Raw genomic sequence first — 19,382 nt, forward strand, 5'->3', positions numbered from 1 at the left:
TCATCCTCCAACTTCTCCTGCGAGGTTGGCATCATTACACCACTTTGGGGAACCACGGATGGAGACTCAGGTCACACAGCTGGTAAGGGCTCCCACGGGAATTTGAATCTGGGTCTCTGATACCCAAGTCATTAATCGGTTTTCTCTAAACCAGCCTTCCCACAGGTGCCCCTGGTGGCACCCTGCGATATGGTTATGAGTCAGGAAACAGAGACTTCAGTGGTCAAATAAACTTTGAAAGCTCTTAGGATAAATAATACTAATAACATTTCAGATATGAGTTAACGGTTATTGAATGCTTCCCACGTGCCTGGTTAAAAACGGCTTTGTTGCTGTTGTTTTATCAGCGGGACCTCTCAGAGCCTTTAATGTGCTAACGTGCATTGAGAATTTCCAGTATTATGTGTTGGGAATAATATTAATAATCCCACGTAAGATGATGTTGATCGTGCAAACGCATAATATTAAAATAGAATAACTGGAAATGGGCTGATGGGCTTCAGTTTAAGTCATCATCTGCTGGTGGGCAAGCTGACGCTTCAGACATCATGACAGGTGACTGTCCACTCTTCCCTCTAATCCCCAGATAATTTCATCGGAATACACAGCTCTGTAATAAACTCCGCGTGGCCCACTGAGCTTGGCCAAGGGACAGAGTGTGGGGAGGCGGAGAGCGCAGCTTCCCCCAGGGTGTGCAGCAGCTGGCTCGGTGGGGTCTGGTCAATCACCATTTGAAATATCAAGAGACAAAGGTTCCTGACAGGACACCAACGGAATCCCTCCTGCCCTTTTATCACACCGGTGATCATAATTGTTCTAATCTGAGGGTTTATAAATCTTTGTAAACTCTAGCTATGTCAGGCTTGAACTACCTGTGCACTGCCCCGCTCCCATGTCATGTTGGAAAACATGTTCAGTAAAATAAATAGTCCTGCTTTCTCTCACATTCTATTAAGCCCATGTTGCTAAATCTTTCTGTGTTTTTCAAACAACACATCCCCACCATTAAGCATTTGGTGATTTTCCAAGTCACGTTCCCAACTAGGCCTGTGACTAGTTGGGCCTCTTGAGAGGGGATTCGTGCAGCCTGGATGGAGTGCTGTTCTCTGCCTTGGGATCTCCGAAGATCACACTTCTTATCTGTACACATCCTTGGATGACAGTGAGAGAAATACCAACCCATTCTGCCATCATCCCAGATGTAAGAAACCTTTCAAGAAGTCACGTCCAGAATTTGGTGTTTGACAGGATGTGACAATGGAAGGAAGGGTCAATAGTACAAGACAGTGAGGTCAAGATCACTGAGGTTTCCAACCCAGAGTCACCAGGAAACCTGAAAGGAAATTCTGGGTGGAAAGACAGTAGAGGGGAAAAGTCCCTCGGGACCTGGAGTGCGGGGGGGGTGGGGTGGGGGGGGTGGGGGGGGCTCTCAGCAGGAAAGAGGTCACAGGCCGCAGAAGAGACGCCAGTGCTGTGCAAAGGCTCAGCTGCTGCTAACGATAAACATTTACTGCTTTGTCTGTGGTGCCCTCTCTCTATGCCAAGCACTGTGTTAACTACTTTACACAACAACCCTGTGGGGTCGGTATTGTTAACCCCAGAAGAGGAAGTAGGTGAGAGAGGCTGAATAATGTGCTCGGTGTCACAAAGGCAGCACAAGGCAGAAATGAAATCCAAGCTTGTGGTCTTACACTAAACCATGTGCACAGCAAAAACGGCTCACCTTGCAGCGCCTCACTATTAAGTACAAGCACCTGCAAAAATACCACGTATCAATTCTACTGTAAAAGCTAAACAAGATAGCCCGGCTTATCCACCTTCCTGATCTGTCATCCACTATCTTCAGTGGAAACTCAATTCCACTCAATAGTCAGGACTTAACTATGATTAATAAAGTACAGAGAGTATAGAAACTGTCGTGTATTGTATAACAAACAAATTAAGTATCTTATGGCATGCTGACAAACAGCATTTAGTGTATAATTTTTCAGCCTTGTTATATGTTTGAGAAAATCATTAGTTCCAATGTTTTGTTTCCTAGCTTCTCCTCTGTCCAGGAATCACAGGCTGAGGACAGGCTGATGGCAGCCTCAAGACATTGGTTTCAACAATTGGAAGGGTGAGAATGTAAACTGGTGCAGCCACTGTGGGAAACAGTGTGGAGATTCCTCAAAAAGCTAAAAATATAGCTACCATATGATCCTGTAATCCCACTCCTGGGTATACAGCCAAAGAAAACAAAAACACTAATTTGAAAAGATACATGCACCCCAGTGTTCGTAATTGCATTATTTTTACAATAGCCAAGATATGGAAGCAAGCCAAGCGTCCCTCAAGAGATGAATGGGTACAGAGGATGTAGTATATATATGCAATGGAGTATCACTCAGCCTTAAAAAAGAATGAAATAATGCCATTTGAAACAACATGGATGGACCTAGAGAGTATTATGTTTAGTGAAATAAGTCAGAGAATGACAAATGCCGTATGATATCACTTATATGTGGGATCTAAAAAAATAATACAAATGAATGGATATGCAAAACAGAAACAGACTCTCAGACATAGAAAACAAACTAGTGGTTATGAAAGGGGAGGGAGAAGGGGGAGGGGCAAATAAGGGGTATGGAATTAACAAACTACTATGTATAAAACAGATAAGCAACAAGGATATATTGTACAGCACAGAGAAATATAGCCACTATTTTGTAATAACTTTAAATGGAGTATAACCTATGAAAACATTGAATCACTATGTTGTACATCTGAAGTTAATATTGTAAAGCAAACTATACTTCAGTTAAATCATTAATTACTTAAACAATTTTTAAAAACCAACTGGATTACCCAGAGCTGCTCTGGCCTCATGGCAGGGCTGCAGTAACTTTTGTAACTTCTTCCCACTGGAGGTCACTGTTACATTGGTTCCAGAGAAGAGCCTCAATTGGCTGAGAAAAAGAAACTAGCCCGTTTTTGTCTATCTACCCAGTCTGGCTGCGTTTGCATTAAGGCAGTGGCCAACCTCTTTGGCACCAGGGACCAGTTTCATGGAAGATAATTTTTCCACAGATGTGGGTGGGGGAGGGGGGATGGTTTCGGGATGATTCAAGCGCATTACATTTACTGTGCACTTTATTTCTATTGCTATTGCATTGTAATATATAATGAAATAATTATACAACTCACCATAATGCTGACAGGAGGTGGAGCTCAGGTGGTGAAGCGAGGATGGGGAGCGGCTGTAAATACAGATGGAGCTTCGCTCGCCCGCCCCTCCCCCCACCTCCTCCTGTGCGGCCTGGTTCCTAACAGGCCACTGACTGGCACCGGGCCAAGGCCCGGGGGTTGGGGACCCCTGCATTAAGGAATAGAACAACCAAACAAAACAATCACCAAAGGTGAAATGTATTTCAGATAATGTGAAGATAATACAAACTGTCCTTAGAAAATTCATCAGAGGTGGTTTTCAAATACTTAATGTTTAATTTCTGAAAAATAAATTCCAGTTAAATGGTCTACAAATAAACCTAGCTCTCTGTTTCGTGTGCTGGGCTAACTAATCCATTCAAAAAGAGGGATCGTGGTATATAGTTGCATAACTTTGGGCAAGTTCCTGACCTCAGTTTACTCATCTGCAAAACAGAGATGATAATTATACCAAATTCATGGATCACTGTGAGGATTAACTGGGATGAAAAGTGCTCAGCGCAGTGCCGGGAACATGACAAACACAACATAAGTGCTAGTGATCCTACCATCCTTAGAGCTGATCGAAGCAGTGCCCACAAGGTTTACATGAGTTCATATCCGTAAAGTGCCTGAAACAGGGTCTGGCGCACAGTGAGGGCCATTTACATGTTTGTTAAATAAAATAGGTAAATACACAGACCCTAGTTTAAAGCATAAATCCTAAGCAGGTAAAGTGCAAACACAGCCTTAAGAATATAGAAACTTACCTACATTATCCCATCAATTAAACATGCTCATTCCGGAAGGTTAGGAAGAAATGAGACCTTACGCTTGTCGTTATCCATTTTTAAATTTCGAAATAAGTAGAGATCGCCAAGGAGTCTAAAGGAAGACCCTGACATAAACACCTCTGTGTAGGCATGTTGAGCTGCAGACCATGTGTACCCTTTAAATAAATGGTCTCGTTTCATCAGATTCTGCCTCTTTTTGAGACCATCAGTGACCATCAGTAAGGGAAACTTCCCTGGTCCTTGGGGCTCAAGTGTCTGCCCTCCAAACGGAGTTGCATTCGGCAACGACTACTGGAACTCCTTCATTCAGTGGGAGCTCAGTGATTCCTCCCTGAGGAAATTAATATAGAATCTAGGCACAAAGATTTACATGAATCCTTAGACCCCGCTACAGGCTGATTAAATGCGTTTATATTCCTGCTTCACCAAGTACATTCTTAAGGAAACCTGGCTCTTTAAAAACGAAAACTAAAGCTTTGAGTGTCTGGCAGTGAAAAGTGCTGTGGTTACTAGTACACTCTGGTGCCACGGCCTGATTTTGTGTGGAGGTGCCAACAGCTTTACCCACCACTGCCTTTTTGTCACTAGTGCAGATGTCAAGGCAGTGCAAAAAGCAAAAATACTAGAATAGAACAGAAGATAGTTTTGACCGTGCAGACCTCTAGAAGAGTCTTAGGGTCCCCTGGTGGGTTCAGGGACCTCACTCTGAGAACTGCTGGTCCCAGGGAAAGACAGAGCTGGACAGCGTAGATTCATCACGTGTTCCCCTTGGCTGGCCCAGCCTCTCCTTCTCTGGACCATTTGTGAAAACCCCCGGGGCTGCTGGGACCCTCCTTAGGGTTCAGGCTGGACAGCGTGATAAGTGTCTTCTGAGGCCACACCCGTGGTGCTTTCTAAAGCTCTCTGCAGAGAACTGTAGAGGCCTGAGAGATTCAGGGGAGGGCCAGGTTCTTCGGCAGATTCTGGGAGACTTGGAAGCTCCGCGTAAACCCTTCACTTCCTGCTACCTCCCCTCCTGTCCCCTGGCATCCGAGGGAGCTCAAACGCCTTTCAGGTTGGGGAAACATCCTGCAAACCATATACACATTGGACTCAAAGACACCCAAGCTGGACGTGGGCCCCAGAACTGACAGGTTGCCTGGGACAGGCCCAGGGTAGAGCAGCACCTGGCAGGGGTTACAGTCTGCCTGTCAGATCTCCACGGTCAACATCCCAGGGCTCCGCCTGTGCCCTGCCATGCCCCAAACACAGCACAACTCAACTTAGAATCGTAGGGCTGGAAGGGGATGCACCATCATAAGCGTCTACGTTGTACAGAAGGTAGAGAACTTTCTTTGGGACACAGAAAATAAAAAAAAGAATTAAAATCTTATCTTTATAACTCATTTCTACACTTACTCCTCTCCTAATTTAGTTTGGATAAGCCCTAAACGGTGTAACAAACATAAGGAAAGGAAAGGTGACATCTGTGTTCACTGCTCACATTTGGAATGCAAACCCTGCAAGCTAAAGGTCCACTAGACAAACCAGAGGCTGGGCTCACACACCCCTCACTTGCAGCCTGGTCTCTGCCTCTTTTCAGAATTTCCTGACTCCTGACCACGGACCGGGCATCAGTCTACCCCGTCACGACCTGAGCTTCCAACGGGCTCCTTGTCACACAGAGCCCAGCTCCCAGCTTGAGGCCTGGGGTGTTGTTCCCAGGGCAGCAGCTGGAGAGCAGGGAAGTCAGGAAGGGGTGGCACCGAGGCCAGAGGCCAGGGCCCGGCTGACGGGCAGCCACCCTGCGAGGGGCCTGCAGGACCTCTGCCCGCTGATCCAGGGGCTGCCCCACGGCTGCCGTGCCGGGTCCGCGTGGGAACGGCCAGCAGGAACTTGACAGCGACCTCGCCTAGGGTGGCCCAGGCCCCTGTGAAGAAGGCGGCCTCTGACCTGGACGTGGCTGGATGTGGGGAAAGGACAGTCTCGATGCAGCGACCCTGGGACAGGCCCCCTTTACCTCTCCTGGGCTTTGAGTTCCCTCAGAGAAGGACCTGGGTCAGCTGGCCTCCAAGGTCTCTCGGGAGCTATGCTTCCCAGGCCCCTGACCTCCTTTAACATCCCATCCATCATGGAAACGCCACAGTGGCCTGCGCTCCTTGGAATCCCGGGTGCACGGAGCCAGGAGCCACGCTCTCGCCGCAGGTCTGGGCTGGCAGCCTGCCGTCTGCACACGGTCAGTGGACTAGCCAATCAGACGTCTTTCCCTGATCAAAAGTTGTAAATGACGGGTGCCGTTCACCCGCACGCAACTGAAAATGCTGGGGGTTTGTCACCCTGCGGACGGCCCTTGGAGTGGCAGGGGGCTATGCAGCCTTCGGGGCTCCCTTGTTCCACACCCCCGGGCCCCGCCCCCGCTCCCACCCCCACTGCCCGAAGTCGACTGCCAGGACAATCCCAGCATCTGCACTCGAGCTCCTGACTCGGCGCCGCTTTCCGCTGGGACCTCAGGAGCGATGGCAGGGAGAACCGGGGCCAGCACGCGAGGGGCACTGGCTGAATTTGACCTGTTAGGGGTTTTCTATGTGTCTGTGTCCAGAGCGGAGACTTTGGGCCTCTCTTCTCTCCACTGCTGTCTGCTTATCACCCCCCCATCTTTGTTATCATCTCTATGTTTGGGGCAGAAAGTGAGAAATAAAGCCCAAAGTGTCCAGTGGCCCAGGACAAAGACCTGGACACAGCGCCCCGAGGCCAGCGTCCAGCGGCTGAGGTGGCATCACCTCCTTACTAGGGGTTTGGGGTGATTTTCGGTTGTGAACTAACAAACCCTTTTTAAAATTTATATATGTGTATGTTATTGTGTATTTGAAAATCTAGAATAAGCACATCAAAAACATGATTCCAGGGACTTCCCTGGTGGTGCAGTGGTTAAGAATGCTCCTGCCAATGCAGGGGACACGGGTTTGAGCCCTGGTCCGGGAAGATCCCACATGCCACGGAGCAACTAAGCCCGTGAGCCACAACTACTGAGCCCACGTGCCACAACTACTGAAGCCTGTGTGCCTAGAGCCCATGCTCCACAGCAAGAGAAGCCACCACAGTGAAAAGCCCGCACACCACAACGAAGAGTATCCCCCACTCGCTGCAACTAGAGAAAGTCCACGCGCAGCAACGAAGACCCAACCCGGCCAAAAATAAATAAATTAATTAATTAATTAAAAAAAAAACTTAAAAAAAAAAACACACCCAAAGCACTCCTAATTAGCCCAGCTATCTGTCAGCCTCTCCTCTGGGAAACACCTGGAGGCCACGTCTCATGGCCGGGGAGTAACCCATTCTTTTCCACGTGCACGATGAAAGCGCACAGTGTTTCCCATTGGAGGTGTGTTCAACAGCCAAAAATGATTGACGCTTGGGCAACAGCGACAGATATCGTGTCAGGTGCACGGACAGGCGCAGGGCCACCACGAAAGCCTGACTCCTTGAGTTCTGGGTCCTCTGCGCACCACCAGGACGAAGAGCTCATAGTTTCTTGTTTGCTTTTGTTTGGTTTTGTTTTGGCTTTGGCCGTGCCACGTGGCACGTGGGATCCTAGTTCCCTGACCAGGGATCGATCCTGGGCCCCCTACGTTGGAAGCACGGAGGCTTAACCACTGGACCGCCAGGGAAGTCCCCATGGTGGTTTCTTGTTGAATAAGATATAAATCAGGCGTTTATATGCGGGTATAGGGATATATCACCCAACTCCCCTGCAGAAATTTTTTAACCATAAATTAAGGCATTTTCAATACAGGGAATATCCAAGGAGGTAAAAATTAATTCTTTAGGAGGGGTGAAAAAAATCTTACTCTTCTTATGTGCAAAGCACAGATACACCTATAATACACGAACATGAATACAGTGCATCTGTGGTATTAAGGTTTCATGGGAGGGGTCCCTGGAATGGGGGAGATGGTGATGAGAAAGATGGGGGACGCTGTTGTCAGTCCACTTCCTGTGGGAACTAGGATCCAACACGCTCCCTGTAGTATTTGCTAAACTGCCTTATATCGTCTTAAAAATAATTCATCTATGTTAATTGATAAAAGAGTTAAATATGTAGAAAGAACTGATTTCCCAGATATGAATACCCTCTACTGGGAAGAGCTAAACTCCTTAGAATCTGAATGCTTACAGAATTCCACTGTTTTCCTGACAGAATTCCATTCCTAGGACAGCTACGGCATCACAGGAAAGGCATCATGGGGCAACGGTTCAAAGGAAAAGTCACGGCAGGCCGTGCTCGGTAGCTTTGTCAGAAGAGGTGATCACTCTTCAGACACTGCTTTTGCATAGGCTTCTTTGTAAGGGGAAACGATGCTTTGCTTTTGTGCTATTTTGTTTTCCTAAGTCACATAACAGGTAAGAGAAGAAGAGATGCTGACACTATTCTTAGCTCTCACAGACAAAAATAGTGCACGTCAGGGATGGCTGTCTCCAGATTCCCCGAAAGTTGGTGGAGAGGTTGACATATGAAGTGTGCCACCTGCCTCTCCTCATCCCAACCCCCAAGGAGGCCGTCCTGGGCGAGGACTGAGACGGGACATGCCTCCCCTCTGCAGGGCAAGCCCACTCCCTGGTTGGAAACACTCAAATAGGACAGTAACACAGATCCGCCACAGTTAAAAGTGACGACGTTACTACCTGCGTGTCCTCAAGGGCAGGCGCCTGTCTGCGACCTCCCCGTGTCATCACGGACCGGAGCACACGCCAGAGGATGGGAGACGAGAGAAGGCACACGCTGCCTACGATCCAGACGTCTTTTCTTCTAAGTGAGAAATCCATCCCTGCCTTCCCTCCCCGACCCAGCGCGAGCACGTTCCCAAGCAAAACTCTGTTCTGAGCAGGAGACGTTGCCCAGCCGCAGGGCTCTGCAGGGCCCCAAGGGAGACTCTTCCAGTTACGCCATCAGCGGGCAATCTGCCTCTTTAAAAGGAGAAAATAGGATGGCCCGTGTGACAGATCTGAAACAGGTGCAGCGGCAGAGGGAGACGGGCTGGCGACAAGTGACACCCCCGAGAATGTGCTCGTCTCCAGTTCAAGGACAATTAGCACCACGGAAACTGGGCCGCCGCCAGGGAGCTTTCTCCTGCCCTCGCGGTCCGGCGAGGAGCACAGAGACGGGGTGGGGACACGCAGCCCTAAACATCACAACGCCTCCACCCGCAGCTACGCTATTCTGAGACCTAAGTTATAGTCACCGTGGCTGCCGCTGAGGGTCCAATTTCACAGCGGTTAGGCAGGAAAGGCCACCTGCGATCAAATGTGCCAACTGCCGTCACGCTTTGCCCCAACCCACTCTAGTCTGTTCACATCCTGTTGAGGGCTATCTTGTTCTGTTTGGTCTTTGGAGCATTTGGAGCGGTTAAACATTCCAGGGGCTGTGATCCCGCCCCCTTGGGACAGTCCTCACTTCTACCCTCCCCTCGGGACCGTGCCTGGGAGTGGAGGGTAGGGGGCTAGGGGTCTCAGGAGAGCGGGGGAAACCAGAGGACAGGAGATGAGCACAGATAACCCCGGGCACAAAAAGCAGGGATGCGTACAGCAAATGGGGGCGGCCGAGGAAGGCGGACGGAACCGCGGGGATTTGGCCTCGGGTTGTCTGAGAACGGAAGCTCCTTGGCCTTCCATTAAGCAAAGAGAATGTGTGTGTGTGTGTGTGTGTGTGTATCAAAACAGCAAATTAGATCCGAGGGAAATGCAGCACAGGGCTTATTTATGTAGCTAATAGAGAATGAACAAAAGAGGAAAACCTGGATTTGACTGTGTAAAAGTAATACTAATTATCGTTATGAGAGCCGTTATCATTTACAAGTTAATGGTACACACACAGTAGCTATTAAACTCATCACTCATATGTGCCACATTAGTTATTTAAGTTTTACTTTATTTCAACACCATATTATGTGGCTTTAGATCTAGTTTATTATAGTGTTATCTGCTAAAAGCCTTTAAAATTCTACACTATTTAGGTGATTTTGAACAGCCTTTGGAATATAAAAGAATGAGAAAAGTCAACTGAAAACAGAATCAAAAGGAAAGTTGGAAAACAAAAGGAACAAAACATAGTAGAAAAGTAGAGTATGTGGAATTTAATCAATTCAACAAAAAATAAAGCAGAGGAAAAGAAGGGAGTTCAAAATAAACCCAGAGGAAGAAAAATGAGTGAAATAGAAAAACCTGGTTAAGAGCAGGAAAAGAAGAATCTGGGCTTCACCAAACTATGTTAACAAACATAAGTTGTTGGATGCATAGATAATTTTTTCCTCTTAGCAGAGAAAAGACTCTTCTAGAAAGAAATTGAGCCTCAAGCCTTCAGAACAGTGCGTGTCACTCGAGTGTCTGAAATTCAGTGTAAATTCTTGTCAGTGCACTGCAGGGAGGGTCTCGACTACGGTTAGCTGAGCTAAGCTTCTCAAGGAGAGGAGGGGTGAAGAGAAAGGGGGCCAGGTGGGAAAATGATGCGAGCATTTTTATGGTTCCTGGGAGGAGGGTGTGGTGTTGGGAAGATCTCCCGTGGCCCAGCAGGAGACTGAGCCGAGTCAGTCCAGCTCCGTCTGCATTCCGGAGGACATCCGAGCCGCTGGAAGGCCCTCCTTGCCCACCCCTGCGAGGCCTGCTGGCCGCCCGTGCATCCACCCACTGGGCGAGTGAGGGCCTCTGGGGCCGGGGCCTGGGCCTTGGCAGACACAGAGAGAAGAGCTCCGCACCTCCCGACCATGTGCCCATCCGTCCTCCACAAGGCGAGACAGAGAGCCGGGGAGATTGCCGACATCTCTGGGCCTTGAGCCATTTACCAAGAAGAAACTGAATGGGACACACGGTCATTCCTCCCCACCTTCCACACAGCAGTGACCGCAGGGTCCACACCAGGGCCCAGGTGACACAGGGGACATCAGACCAATCACAAAGGACGTTCTTCTAGGGTCTCTGAGGAACAACATTCTCAGTGCTTCCCTCAAAAATATCCTAAAATATTTAACTTCCCAGTCATTTGATTTCTAATATTCTGGAGCGGTTCATCACAAAAACAATTCTTCCTAAAAATGTTCATGTTTCTGCTAAGCACCATTTCGCTCTTTAAAGATACGGCCTCTACTTACAAAAATTATATCACAGAACCTGAAGAAAAACAGTCCTGGAAACATAATCAAATTCGTAGAAACTATTGCCAGTAGTTGGTTATTTCACAGTTACCCTGTAAGAATATTGTGTCTCCTCTGTTCTACAGAAATCAGTGAACAGAAGATTTCATTCATTTGTATTCATTTGTATTGTAAGCAGCTCTAATGAGGAAGCCCTCATATCTGACTTAAATTTTGCCCGTGGAAGTTTCTTCTTGGTGTTTGCTGAACAAGATGTTAGCTCATCAGGAAAGTGGAGTCTCAAAACACCCACGTTTCCACCTGACTCGTTTCTTCTATCCAGCACATTTTACACATTCACGATGAAAAGAGTCCTCCGCCCCTTACATCTAACAGCTTTAGTTCATTGTCTACTGCATCGTTAGAAATGCCCTTCCTACCTGGACAGGGGTTTTCAGAACAGTAGCCAGACAAAGAGGGACGTACCCCAAACCGACCTAAGAATCACTTGCTCTGATTATTGAAAATAATGACCCCCAGCCCTCAACCAGAATGCAGGACTCAGGTAAATAGACCTGTTTGTTCCGCAAACATTCTTGGGGCCTATTTGGTGCCGTGACCAGGAAAGCAGCCAAGAATGCAAGGTGGAGTGAGGTGAAGTCCTGACGTTGAGGAGGGCATCCAGAGAAGGGTGACAAACAAGTTCCAATGCTAGAGCGAGGCCCACGCCAGGCGGGCAGGAAGGGTGCTCCGTGGATGGTGAGGGAGACCCAGCGAGCTCAGACAGGGGACGGGGTGCTGCTGGCCGACACCTACTGAACGCCTACCCTGGTGACAGAGCCTGTGCTGAGTGCTTTGCATACATGCGATGTTCCAACAGCTACGGCCCCGCTATTCAGACAGGCAGCCCCTGGGCTGCTTTAGTAACTGCCCCAAAGAGCAAGTGGCCAGAATGGGGCTCTGCATGAGGCGTGCCGTCGGCAAGGGCTTGTCCCTGACTCTGACCGCCACTGTCAACAGCGAGGACCTCAGGGTCCTGAAGAAATTAGAAGCTTCTGCAGGGCAATTGTGGCCCTCGCAGTGCTTCTCTGGATTTCATGCCCAAACCTATCCCTTTAAACCATCCTTCCTAAGAAATGTGTGTTTGCATATGTTCACCATCGTAACCTGTAGACCAGCCACCGGGCTGAGGAGCTGCCTGCAAGGGAGAGGTGCACGTTCAAAGGCCTCCGAATGACTTCCGACACCCGCCGATACGCAAACCTCCATGAAACAAATGGAAGTTTGACTTCCCACACCCGCCGATACGCAAACCTCCATGAAACAAATGGAAGTTTGCCTGTTCATGAAGTTTCCTTAACTCTACTCAAGTGACCAAACAGAGTCAGAAAACGGTCGTATAAACGGCGACAGGTATTGCTTTATGTGAGAAAAGATAAAGTAGAACTGACACTTTTCAGGAGACTAAATTAGCACAGTTACCTCACTCTTCCCAGATCTCGAATCCTGTTCACTAGAACTTTCTTCCAGAATACACTTCACTTTCTCCACCTCTTCCATGCACTGAAAAAAGGCCATTTTCTCCAGCTGGTCACTGTGGTAACACGTGCTGATTTCTTCCAGCCGCTTCACTTTCAGCATCTTGGTGGTGAGTCCGACTAAGTTTCTGTCTGGTGTGTGGTGTTCGTGCCCCTCCGCCTCCGATTTGTAAATCAGGACGCAGTCGTGACTTCTGAGTCTGCCTTCCCCTTGACTGCAAGGAGGAGAAACAGAGTTCTCATCACCGACTCACACATTTGACTCTGTGGGAAAATGACCACTGGGAATTTAGAAGTCGCTTCTATTTAAACAGAAGGGACCCAAAATTAGGAAGAGAAATGCAAATATCAATACTGAGTTTCAAATGCTGGAACTCTGAAAGGAAAAAGGTTTCTTTCCCCACTTTTTTCTACAAAAGCAAACAGTAAGACGCCACCTTAAGTTTCACTGGGCAACTACAATTTTCCCTCATTACCTAAAATAAGTGTTTATGTTAAGTTTATGTTAAGTGGCTGGTACAAGTATGGGATACAAAGTTTCTCTGGGTTTAACTGGATTTGCTGGTTTTGCTCCTCCTGGCCCTGGTGGGAAGGGCTTGCTGTGTAAGGAAGGGGCTCTCTGGCGCTCCCCCCGGGAATTCTGTGCCCTCGGAGGAGTGCTCTCCACCAAATGAGCCATTTCCAGAGCCCCTCTCTGCCTACATCTTAAAATGTTTGGTGCTTATTTTAAAAAGAACTGTGTTTCCTAATAATGCTCTCACGTAGATTAAGATTCCCAGATACCTTTCTTTGCATCCTCATTAGCAGCTAAGTACCAAAGATTTCACACCCTTGTGCTTTCCTTGAACTACTTCCCTTACGAATGTAGGTGATACATGTTCTACTGCTCTGACACTGAAGACCCACGCGATGTATGTGCCTGTGCATCTCCTGATCATCAGGGGAGACCGATGAGAACTTGTGGCCAGTTCCCTCCTGAGGCCCCCTGCTGGAGATTTTCTGGAAATTGCTTCTTCCAGCTTTTTCTCAATTTGAAATCATCTGTAATTAGCTCCACAAAACGTCGTCTTTCATTTTCTCAACTCAGCTAGTAAAAATAATACCTTGAGTTACAAATTATTTAAAATCCAATGCTCTACAAACTTCTACTGAACCACACAAAGACCTTACATTTAAACACACTCAAATGTAAGCAGGGTCAGCCAGAGCTCTGTAAAATACACCATAGACCGTCATCAGTGTTCTTACAAGTTGCCCTGAAAACAGTTATTATTAAAATAAGGATTTCATGACTACGTCTAAGACAAACTACAACTAAAATCTAATATGTAATTGTAGATGGTATTCAAGTTGGCTCAGGAAGCCACATAAAATTAACATATTAAAACAAAAGCTTGGGTCCAAGATATAAAAATTTTGCAGAGAAAATATTAAACGTTAAGCTCTACCTGGAGTTTGGTACAACTTGTTGTTTAAGGTGATGTAGAAAGACAGAAAATAAGAGTAATTACCATTTATAGGAGGACATGCTGGGGTCCAGACCATTCCAAGTGCAGAGTATAAGTTCCAGCAGATAAAAGGGAGTTTGCAGAGTTCAAAACAACTGTGCAATTCCCTGGTAAAAGTCTTGACTCCCTGTCAGAGTAAGTCTTCTGAAAAGACAAGTGTCCACTCTGAGAGGAAGTATCCTCTCTCTCAAATGCCACTTTGAGCCCCTGTTTAAACTCAGATGGTCCTTGATCTCATGTTGCTCAGCTGTTGCCTTCTTAGTCAGATGGGGAAGAATATTAATTTTAGACACCAGGCTTCTGAAAGCTGACGGCTCCATTTCAGAGGTCAGGTAAGGAGAGGACAGACCGTAACAGTGGATGAAGTATCATCTTCACCTTCTTGCCCCGTCAGGGCGGCAACACACTCAGCACTACAACGCTGCGTTTGTCTTTGCCATCAGACGCCCCGCTCTCCTGCCCGTTTCAGACTCGGCATTTAGGGCACGCTTCCAGCCAGAGGGTTTAGGCGAGGGAACCGCACAGCCACCTTTTTTGCCCACCTTACACTTTGAACACATCCAACTACAGTGGGAGAGAGCTTCTGATGGCCAAAGCACTCTGCAAGTCCTTAAAATTATTTGCAACATCTCCAGCTGTTTACAGCTGCAGGGAAAGTTCAAAGGCACAGGCATGAAGGGGAGTCACAAGAACACTAATAAACTCTCCCTACAAGCACCACTCTGCCTTCCCCTGCCTTCCATCACAGGCCAAGGAAAGAGAATCCAGTGCCGGCAAACCACCTGCCTGATCCCAACAGCAGCGGATGCCTGGATTTCCTGAAGTTGCATAAAGCCTTGATTCCCCAGAAAATCAAACTAATAATACAAGCGATCCTGCAATTCTTCAGCTTTCACCTCTTCAGAGCCTTTGCCAACCCCTCCACTCCCTAACCCAACACCAGTCTCTAGTGCCCTCTTGCTTTTCCAAAAAAAAGTCCTTATTTTTAATTCAGATCAATGTATTCCATATAAAATAAAAATACGTTTTCATTTTGAGTAGCATATAAAGAATTATAGCAAGATCTTTAAAAAGCCAAACGTTAGGTATTTTTCTAGGATTAGAGAACTTTGCTCTTCAGGAAGAATACCTAAACAATATTATGTATTTGTGAAAGATAAATTATGTGACACAATTGTTATGAAAAGACTGAACTTATTTGAGGTTATCAATTTTCCTTGGAGTAATTAAACTGTGAAAAAGTACTGATAAGGTGACCAATCCCCACACCCAAAGAAAACCATGTGTATGGCCTTTGGCTAATTTGACAGTACCCTCTACCCAGACCATCCAATCAGTGGAAGCAGACTTTCTGTCCCCTCGGCTCCAGCAAACCAGCCGCAGGCTCTAATCAGCTAGAAGTCAGCAGAAACTGCTCCTTTGCATATTTCCTTAATAATTTTTTTTATATTAGAGTAGTTTAAGATCTACAGAAAAGGTAAAAAGTGAAAGGACAGCAGAGAGTCCCCCTATGCTCTGCACCCAGTTTCCCGGATTTTTCACCTCTTACATGGGTATAGTACACTTGTCACAATGAATGAATCAATGCTGATACATTATTATGAACCCAACTCCATACTTTATTCAGACTTAACGAGTTCTTCCCGAATGTCCCTTTAGAGTTTCTATTCCATTTAGAAACTCTAGGAGTTAAGATGGATTGGATACAGGGAGTGAAGGAAAGATGGCAGGCAAGGATGACTTTCCACCTCTTTTCCTGAGCACGTGAAGGAGAGTTGACATTGACTGGGATGGAGAAGGTCATGGGAGGAGTAACTCTGGGGGGAAAAGTCAGGCCCTCAGTGTTTGACAGGTCTATTAGACGTCCGAGTTGAACAGGTTGTGATATAGAAATCTAGGCTTCAGGGGAGAGGTCCAGGTTGGAAGTCATCACACGCAGATAAGTTTCAAGCACAATATGTATTCAATAAGCATCTGTCAATTGATTACTAGAGAGAAGGTTTTTAATTATGTCTATTTGTCCTAAAGGAAAAGTCAATTAAAAGAACCCATGCTACTTGTCTTCTAATATTAAACGACAGAAGTGCAGTTCTGCTGTGTCACACTATTTCTAGCTTCTGGTGGCACAGAGGACAAGCAGCCTGGTACAATATTGACCACCAAGAAGAACAGGTAGTGCGTGCATACCCACTGTGGTCTACCCACCTAGCCTCAGCACCCTCTGTCCATACCCATAAAATCACTGGAACATCTTTAAAGATGCTCTAAGGCAGCGGTCCCCAACCTTTTTTGGCACCAGGGATGGGTTTCGTGGAAGACAATTTTTCCAGGGACCCGGGGAGTGGGGGAGGGTTCAGGCAGAAACGCGAGCGATGGGGAGCCATGGGGAGCGGCAGATGAAGCTTCGCTCGCTCACCCGCCACTCACCTCCTGCTGTGCGGCCCCGTTCCTAACGGGGACCCCCGCTCTAAGGCGTGGAAAAATTCACAGTGAGGCTAGAAGCAGCCCCAGCGGTACTGGATTGCCCTCATATTCTGGAATTGCAAACCTTTTTTAAAAATACTCACCTCAGGGGCTTCCCCAGTGGCACAGTGGTTGAGAGTCCGCCTGCCGATGCAGGGGATACGGGTTCGTGCCCTGGTCCGGGAAGATCCCACATGCCGCGGAGCGGCTGGGCCCGTGAGCCATGGCCGCTGGAGCCTGTGCTCCGCAACCGGAGAGGCCGCATCAGTGAGAGGCCCGCGTACCGCAAAAAAACAAAAAAAACAAAAAAAACAAAAAAAACAAAAAAAACAAAAAAAAACACTAACCTCAGGAAAACAGCATTCCACAGAGCCATAGAAATTGTGATGCTTTTCAAGGGACATTGACCAGCAAGAGACCGTGCTGTCATAGGAGCGGGCGAGGCAGGCATTGCCAGTGCCTCTCTGTGTGCCGGTCGGCGTCCAAAGCAGCCTGGACAACGCTAATGGTTTCTGCGTGTGCACAGCATTCGGAATGTCTCAGAACAAGGGTTCTTAAACGTCTACACACACAAGTGGCGCAATCTTCACAAACACCAAAATGCAGGTGAAAGGCATCCCTGTTATCCACATAGCTACTGAATTTTCTTCCTTTCAAAAAGCACCACTGAGTATGATTGGTGAGAGCAAAAACTGATACACTGCACTTCACCAAAATTCAAAATCTGCTCTTCAAAAGACACCATAGGAAAATGGAAAGACAAGCTACAGACTTGGAGAAAATACTGTGAAATCATTTTGATAAACGATTTTGATATTTGATAAACGACTCATATCCTGAAGCAAACTCTTACAAATCAACAATATGATGACAACCCAATTTTACAAATGGACAAGAGATTTGAAGACTAGCTTACCAAGGAAGATAAATAAAAGAAGTTAATATGCACATAAAAAATGCTCCGAAATCTGTCATTAGAGAGATGAAAGTTAAAATCACAATTAAATAACATTTCACACCCGCCAGAAGAGCTATAATAAAAAGGCAGCAGAAGGGAAATGCTGGTAAGGGTGTGGAGTCACGGGAACCCTCAGCACAAAGGTCGGAGGGAGTGTAAAATGGTGCAGCTGCCTTGGGAAATAGTTCCTTAAAAAGTTATTCCCCATATGACCTAACAATTCTTCTCCCAGGTATCTTCCCAAGAGAAATGAAAACATTTGAACACACAAAGCCTCCCATGCAAATGTTCACAGCTGCATTATTCACAACAGCCCCAAACTGGAAACCACCCAAATGTCCAGCAATGGATTCAGTGAATGGAGAAAGGTAATTGATACATCCACTCAAATGCAATACTACTCAACGATAAAAAGGAATGAAGCACTAATCCCTGCTACAAGCTGGATAAACAAAAGCATTGTGCTAAGAGAAAAAAGCCAGAAACAAAGACCGTATACTGTAAAGTTCCATTTGCATGGAATGTCCAGAAAAGGCACATCTATAGACAGGAAGTAGATTTAGGTTGCCTGAGGCTGAGAGCAGGAACAGGCATTAACTGTAAACAGAATCGTATTGGGGTGATGGAAAGGTTCAAAAACATTTTGAACAACTCATTAAGTTTCCAAACACGTAGTTGAATTGTACACTTACGATGGGTGAATTTTATGATACGTAAATTACATTTCAATAAAGTAATTAAGAAAGCAGAAAACCCAATAATATGAATAATGAAAGGTAAACTTGTTAAAAGAAGAAAGAAAAGCACCAGTGAACAGTTTATGGCCGGCTGTTCCAGGTGACCCAGGCTGGATCCAAGCAGTCATAAATCATACCCGACGCTTGCCGGGTCACCTGGGGCCAGAGAAAAGGAAGAGGAAACGGTGAGTGGGAAAGAGTTAAGACTCTCACTCTTCTCTTCTCTGGGTAGGAATACCACATAGTGTATGATTTTGTAATTAGTAGAAAATGAACAGAAATTTAAAACTAATTTCTACCTCTTACTTTCTATTTGGAGATAGGAAACTCCAAGGCAGGACAGTGACGTTACGGAACATTCAGACTTGCTTACAACCTAGCTGATATTAGACCCGTAGAATGTCCAAGTGACAGTGAGTAAGTAGCTAAATTTTGTGTAATAAAAAATGAAAATAAAATAGGAGGATTGAAAACAATTAGATAAAAATATAGCTGGGGCCATTTAAAAATGAGTCTCCTCAGAAGTACTAAACAGTGTTTTCTGTTCATTACTTCTATAATGGTTGCACAATTTGTTCATCTAATTATAGCCTTTTTTACTTTCTTGTAAAATGTAAATACATGTCACTGAGTTAATATACTGCTTAGAAACCATGTGTGATATTCAATAGGAACAAAGTACACGGTGCAATCCTATTCATAAATTCATAAATACGTTTCCAAAGCTCATACGACTTCTATATAATTTTTGTTAGATATGTTTCCTTTTCTCTGAATTATTTTTTTAGAACTTAAAACCTGCAGAGAATTTGCATGAACAGTACAATGAATATCGATACACCCTGCACGTGGACTCACCAAATGTTTATGTTTTCAATATTTGCTGTCTCTCTCTTTTCTGAGAGTAAGTTACAGACCTTGTGAAACTTTATCCCTAAATACATTGGCATATGTCTCCTTGAGAACAAAGACAGGAGCCAACCAAAAATCACACAAGCACATTTCGTTGAGATGTCTTTTTAGTCTCTTTTTATCTATTCAAGGAGCAATAACCCAGTCTTTTTTTTTTTTTAACCTTTCATGACACTGATATTT

At 46.1% G+C, this 19,382-nt stretch overlaps 1 protein-coding gene across 1 annotated transcript in view; it reads right to left on the reverse strand.

The window, feature by feature from the left end:
* The window catches only part of MYLK4 (myosin light chain kinase family member 4), an 87,408-nt gene that overhangs the window by 57,591 nt on the left and 10,435 nt on the right, over positions 1–19,382 (reverse strand). Inside the window, exon 3 of the mRNA XM_060023744.1 lies at positions 12,566–12,836. Coding sequence (XP_059879727.1) covers positions 12,566–12,724 — 159 coding nt within the window. The 5' untranslated portion in view covers positions 12,725–12,836. The remainder of the gene's footprint in view (positions 1–12,565; positions 12,837–19,382) is intronic.

Source organism: Delphinus delphis, chromosome 10 (assembly GCF_949987515.2).
Source record: "Delphinus delphis chromosome 10, mDelDel1.2, whole genome shotgun sequence".
Taxonomy (NCBI): domain Eukaryota; kingdom Metazoa; phylum Chordata; class Mammalia; order Artiodactyla; family Delphinidae; genus Delphinus; species Delphinus delphis.